The following is a 7,064-nucleotide window of genomic DNA, read 5'->3' on the forward strand; positions in this document are numbered from 1 at the left end:
GAATATATCCATGTTCCCACTCCAAAGATATCTCTCCTAACAAAAAAATTATTTCTTATCTAGTAAAGTTCCTCCTAATAATAACCTACTTTCCTAAATATAGTTGGAATAAAAATCTTAATTAATTATCTTCTGTAAAAATAGATCTTTTCCATAAAATAAAGCTTCCCAAAGGAGATAGGACTCTTGCTCCTTTTTTTCCTAGAACTGCACAATCAATCGAAATTAATTCCGGATTCTGCAACTTCTGAATTCTGCAAGGTCTTAAAGAAGTGGCTGTGCTTTACAACAAATAATCCTTCTCAACAGCTCTTTTTAAACTCTTTTTGTTTCAAATTCCTAAAACACCCCACAAAACATAAATAGAATCCACTCAATAACATAATAATCTACTAAAACAAAGGGAGAATTGATACAAAATATATATATTAATTGAGCACACTATTATTATCATTCGTTTGAGCATTACTTTATATGACATATTGTTCATCTAATTAAATATGGTTATATGTCATTCAAAGCTAGACTATTTGTTATTCCGTAACGGATTACTTTTTTAACATGTCAAGATAAGATGATTTCGGCTAGGCTCATTGGCCACTGCAGATAATTCAACCCCCCCCCCCCCCCTCCCGGGGGGCGGCGGTTCCTGTAGTTATAGAAGCGGATGGTGGGATGTGCATCATGAACATAAAAACCTCATTTTAGAATAACCAAAAAAAAAAAGTCTTAACAATCATGCCATGTAAAATTCTCACTGCTTTTCTTTTAATAAAAGCAAATTTCTCACTGCTTCTTGTAGATTAAATTGCAAACAAGCTAAAAGACAGAATGAACAAAAACTCGATGAGTGATCTAAATTCTTTTTTGCTTGATTACATTTTCAAGTCAATATAAAAGAAACATATTTAGTCAATGCATCCCAAGAAGATGGTTCAGTGACAATCTACTATTTTTTGGGGAGTGGAGTCCCTGCAATAAAGTTTAAAACAAGAGAAAGAGCTCGATCAGGTCGGTAGCTTGGTACTTCGTGACCGGCACCTCTAACCGTTACAAATGTCAAATTATCTTTGTACTCTTGAACATATCCACCAACCTGATTATGAAAATAAAAAACAAAAAAAATTAATATACGTGATAATAAGTTAAGATTATTAGTACAATTTAAGAAATAAGATCCTTAGTATTTGGATCTCAAAAAACCAAATCCAATTTAATGAAGTTGAAGTATTGCTGGAATGATCTTATATTGACCTCGCTGTCTCGATACCAGGCACGCCAAGGATTTAAAGTTGTAATATTCATCACTTCTAAGGAGTATTGCGTACTGGTCACTGGAACCCTTCCATCCATATCACCACTGTTGACAAAAATATGACACCAAGGTTATTTGTTTAAGCAGCAAGGTAAATAGAAGAGGGGATTTTATAAATTTTAACGGGATAATCTTGATAATGAGTGAATTTTACAGCAAATATTAGGGCGGAGAAGTACACAGAACAACAGTTCCACAAAAATATAAACCAGACATGAAAACTTAAAAAGATTATGAACTTAGTAAACTATTAGGAGGATTATAGTAGTCATGCTCTAAGTAAAGGGTTATATTGTGAACTATAGAAGTGTTATTTAAAAATGTGCAGTCAATGTGTCCAGCTTAGTTGTTTAACAGTAACAGTAATAAAAATCCACAGCTAAATGCATTTTGGAGGGCCCCCGGGCTAGAGCGGGTGGTTGTAGCCCAGTTGGGTGAGAGCCTCCGCGCACGTTCGAATCCCGGGTAAACATTGGTGGGATGATGCTGGGCAGCCTCTCTCTCCATCCGCAGTGGGATTAGTTGGGGTCGTACGGTATTACCAGTCCATGGGCCCCAGATACCCACTGTGAAGACAAAAAAAAAAAAAAAAATGCATTTTGGAGGCCAGCAACCCTTATCCCTAATCGAGGAAATAGATAAAAAGCCTTCTCTCCGATACTCCTCCAGCTCTTCCACATGGGAGGAAGCTAGCTCTCCCTATAGTTTTTTTCTCGTTTTCTACAATCAATTTTCTCTTCTAGAATCTCTTGGAAAAAGATTCATCTCTTTTAAATTATTCTAACGGGAGTTTTCTCCTTCCTTAAAACTTCCTCATGATTCTTTTTTTTTTGTTATTTTTCCTGTTAAGTATGAGATTTCTTGCATTTATTTTTTTTTCAAACTAGAATAGTCCAAATGTCTTTTGTCATGTGTCAATTGTTTTTGGACTTGAAACAGTTTCATATGAGATCTGGATGTTAAAAACATGCATATTATCTATCGGGCCGCAATACTTCATCTGAACTTAAGAAGATATTTTAGAGTTTTGATGTGCTATATATTCGATGAGTTTTTCAAATCTGCTATATCTGTTGATTTTCAAATTTGCTTATATCTCTTCCGTGTTAATAATATATTTTCTGCCATTTGGGATAAAATTATGCTACTTATAAAAAAGAAAAAGAAAAGCAAATGTGAATGTATGGTTTTGATTTTTGACACATGATTTGGGCATTTGGGGCCACGATGTAAATTAAACGAAAAAATGGTGTTCACGGAAAAAGATAGAAAGCAGCCAAACTTTTTAAGATTTTACGTCTGCCTCCCCCTCTTCATTTTTAAGCTTTTTCTCTGCCTACTAGTTTCCTTAATTTATGAAATGCACAAATAATGGTGATAGGATGATGACCAAATTACCTAAATAGCCACACACGAATTCCATTATCCATCAACTCTTCAATGGAAGGAAGGACCGTTGATGCTCTATCTTCCCAGTGTTCAATAACGCCACTGCAATTTTTTTTTATCAATTCAGTTTGAAAGATACCCAATTTTTCTTAAAAAGACACATTAGTCAAACAAGAGGGATGGGGTTCCAAAAACCTGCATGATTGCCAATCATAGTGTAATTTGGTTACATTAGCATGGATTGCCTCTTGTACTTCAGGCAGATTAAAGTATGAGTAAACATAATTGTCGCTGCATGGATCGATCTCCATTATCTGCGAATCACATTACCAAAATTAAGATGGTGAAAAATTTTGTGAAATGAATTTTTTTCGGTATGTCTAAAATATATTTCAAGTGTTAGATTTTTAGAAATGTAACATTAATTAAGAAAAGCATATAAATGCAAGGGGATTAATTGGAAAAAGTGTATAAATATAAAAGAAAGTAGTAATTATTAGTGTGTGTATATACATGGTAGGTTGAGTGGAATGTAGATGTGTTAACAATGGCATTCGTTAGAAAAACCCCTTTTTTTGGGTAACCAGCAATAATTTCGAAAGCCGCAAATTGTTTTCACCTTTTTTTTAGGGTTCTGGAAAAAGGAAAATTCGACTTCTTAACACATATCACTACGCTAAGAACCTTCCACACATAAATTCAAAGAAATTAAGATCCAATACATGGACTTTTACAGATTATTATCTTTTGAGCACTGGATGTTCTTTGACCAAATGATATTGCTTTTCTCAAAAAAAAAAAAATCCACGTAAAATACAATACTGCCCCCCTCAAGTAGATTTGTGATAATATTTAGTTTGACTTGAGAAGGACATTCTCGGAATTTGCAAAAAATTCAGTGACATTAAAACTTCATTTTTGGCGATAACACTAACCAATTCTTTTGGTGCAACTAAAGTGCTTCAGAAAATCCCCTAACGAATGGTGTTGTATACTTTCAAAGGAAGTGTCATATGTTCCAATAAAATGTGTCAAAAGTATTCATCGAATCTGCTAGTACTAAAAACAGTGGAAAACTTACCGAAAACCTCTTAGGGATGCTGGTCACATTGGCATCCAAGCACAGAGGATAATAGATATTGTAGATGTCAATATCTTCTAGCATGTTGCTAACTTCACCTAAGGTGCTACTGCATTCATCAGATCTTTGGGCATCCAATGAGAAATTACAGTATTTGTGAATTTTTCTTGAAGATTCAAGGGAAATCAAAGCATGGCTTGCCCAGTAATCAATCATGCCTATGTTATCCGTCTCATGATTGATATCTGCATTTCCAATCTGCATTTTAACTTTAATTTAGTTCCATATACAAGTTAACAAAGACTTTCATTTTCAAAAATTATATGTAATCATAGACAGCAGTCACATTCACTAGTTGGGGTATAGTTAGAATATTGTACGACTAGTTCCTGAAGTCCCTCCAAAGAAAGTGGCATCCAGGGTGCTCCAAGCATTCTTTTTGACCAAAGTCTAATTATGTCTCCACGTTGAGGAGAATAAGTTAGGCCCACAGTTGAACCAAAATTCTTTTTCTTTGTCGACTAAAATAATGGTGGAAGTAGAGAGACGAACCAGAATTCCTTTCAGGTTAATGATTGTCTTGTTGGCCTTCCTGTTATGATACACAATATTATGTGCCAATTGAGGTACATAATGACCAGCATAGCTCTCTCCAGCAATATAAAAATCTCTATCTTTGTACTCGGGAAACCTCTCAAGCCAATTTATTAAGAAAATGTAATTGTCCGCAGCCGTTTTTCTATCCCCACCCTTCACAAAATCTGACGTTGTGTTGGAGTATGAAAAGCCAACCCCTGCTGGAGATTCTAGGAACAGAACATTGGCCACTGTTGGGAGAACAAATTGATTGAAAAATTATTAAGTAGCTAAATATCAATATCTTTTATTTAAAAAGTATAAGAAGATATTGACTAGTAAAATATCAAGAGACGATTACACACCATGATTCCAGGCATATTGATTCTTGTACAATGTTTTGCCATCGCTACCAACCCTGAACGGTCCAAGTTCTTGCATTGCTCCATAGCCAAGTGAAGAACAACCAGGACCTGTTTCGAAAGTGACAAATTGGGAAAATTCCATTTTATATTGAGGACGTTACGATATTGAATTGAACATACTACACATCCTGCCAAAAACGAGTTAAGTGAGCTGTTTAACTTTTTTTTGAATCACAAGCTTTTGAGGGACAAGAATGAGTATGTGCTTTAACTTAAAGTCTTAATGATTTGATGCCTTTGTCGTTTTGTCCACTTTATCATCTAAAGTGCACATACAAGGATATATCGTGGTCCTGATTTAAACTCCTATTCTTCTTCTTCTTCTTCTCCTTTTTTTTTTCTTTTTTTTTTTTGAGATGGCACTTTAGACCCTACACATTGGTGATCTTTGAACAAGAACAAATCACAAGGTTTTCATGTAGATAATCAAGTGTTAGTGAATTAACACTGATATGACCCCCATTCCATCTATTCTAATAGCTAAAATAAATGGAAGTGCCTTATTTTATGCTTCTTTGTTGGTGGGGGTTCAATGAGTGAATTAAAGCATGGATGAGGGACCAAAACTTTTACGATCGAAATAGTTGAAGGAGTTGTGGGGTTCGTTGCTCTTTTGGATTACTAATTGTGACTGTGATTACTTATATGTAGAAAGAAGAAAAAGAAAAGACTTTTGACAATGATGTTATTTCTTTGTGGTCTTATTAAACCAAATCGGCATCCATGCCTCATCATGCTGAACACAATATGAACTAGTAGTGTTAATCCATAATTAGGTATAGGATGAGGATAGTTTATTAACATCTAGACATAACTCAATGATTACCCTGAAATAAATAATTAAATTAATCAAGAAACTGATATGATACTTAAATGGATTTTGCAGATGTCATAGTAAAGCACATGAAATAGTATTTCAATATCTTTCATAAGAATTTTTTATGACTATTGGCGTATGAATCACGAACTCATGTAGAAAAGACTTACAGAGTGACGTACGTATGACGAAGAAAAAGCATAACAAAATCAAATGTCCATTTACAATGGGAATCGTTTCGATTGAGGGAATAAGAGGGGAAGTTCAGGGAAATAGGAAGGATTTGGTCTTATTGATTTTTTACGGGAAAAAGGAAATCATAAGGAAGGAAAGGTAGATGTTGGATTTACTTGTGTTCTGTACTTTTGGTTTCTGTACAGATGGATAAAAGACTATTTTAAATAAGGGATAAGTGTAACCAGTGGACACTGGTTAAGTAGAATTAAGTTATTGATATTTTGGAAAATTAAATTAAATTACAAATTTATTTAAACGCAAGAAAAGACAATTATTGTTAGTATGTAGATTTATATAGTAAATTAGTGTAATTTGCGTCATTTAAGTGTATACTAATGGGCATCTGTTAGAATATTCGATAAAGTGAATCTGATCTTAATCCAAAACACATGGACCAAGCCACTTTCCTTTTCTCCACTCTTTCCTTATCTTTCTTTTCCACCGAAAATTATTGCTAATCATTGCTTTTTCGTCATGTAATTCTGGACTCAATGATAATTATCTGATGTAAAGACAGTTTCGTAAACAAACAAGTTCACATAGTAATGAGCAGACAGCAAAAAGAAAAACAACAAGATCCAAGTTCCAAGTTAGTTTAAAGTATATACAAATACCTCCATTGAGCCAAAGGAGAAGGGGCAAATCTTGAGCTTTCTTGGGATCCTGTGCTTCGGTGAAGTAATAATAGAAGGCACGGCCAGCAGTGGCATTGATGGTGATGTATCCACCATACTGTTTGAAACTAACAGAGGGTTGTCCGGGCAATTTCTGAATGATATCCTTCTCTTTCAGCCCATCTTGCATAGGCTCAGGTGGATTCTCAAATGGTGTGAAGTGGGATTTGTCAATGTTAGAATTAGGCTTCAATTTAGCCATGAAAAGTTGATGGCGAGCTTCTCTGTGGCTCTTCCCAAGGATCTTGAGAGCCAAAGATGAAAGCAAGAGAGTTGAAAGAAGAAGAATTTGGGTTTTCTTGATCTCCATCTTTGGAGTATTCTTGCTTTTTGAACTATACTACTTTCGAGTCTGAATTTTGCGTATATATAAGAAATTTAGGAGGGTGCATAACGATTATCAAACATAACCAGCATATGGAAGTTATGAATGTCTTTATGCGAATATGTGCAACGGATCTTCTGTCCCACACCTTGTGCCACTCTCTGTCTCACTCTCTGTTTCACTCTCTGTCCCACTCTTTATTATATTGCTATTTCTCCTACATAA

The 7,064-nt window shown here is 34.7% G+C and overlaps 1 protein-coding gene across 2 annotated transcripts; it reads right to left on the bottom strand.

Moving 5' to 3' along the window:
• Nucleotides 1-851: 851 nt before the first annotated feature.
• Nucleotides 852-6,862, bottom strand: LOC113763696 (serine carboxypeptidase-like 40). 2 transcript variants are annotated; one of them, XM_027307593.1, is made up of 8 exons: nt 6,455-6,862; nt 4,727-4,834; nt 4,338-4,612; nt 3,786-4,043; nt 2,900-3,018; nt 2,714-2,806; nt 1,255-1,360; nt 852-1,096 (listed from the first exon to the last, which is right to left on the bottom strand). In XM_027307593.1, exons 1-8 carry the CDS (start codon nt 6,822-6,824, stop codon nt 950-952), a joined length of 1,476 nt encoding a protein of 491 aa, XP_027163394.1. In that variant the 5' UTR covers nt 6,825-6,862; the 3' UTR covers nt 852-949. The 2 variants fall into 2 exon arrangements, with proteins under 2 accessions (XP_027163394.1, XP_027163395.1); XM_027307594.1 differs by having other exon boundaries at nt 965-1,096; nt 1,271-1,360.
• Nucleotides 6,863-7,064: the final 202 nt, after the last annotated feature.

The sequence above is a fragment of the Coffea eugenioides genome, chromosome 2, assembly GCF_003713205.1.
Source record: "Coffea eugenioides isolate CCC68of chromosome 2, Ceug_1.0, whole genome shotgun sequence".
In the NCBI taxonomy this organism is placed as follows: domain Eukaryota; kingdom Viridiplantae; phylum Streptophyta; class Magnoliopsida; order Gentianales; family Rubiaceae; genus Coffea; species Coffea eugenioides.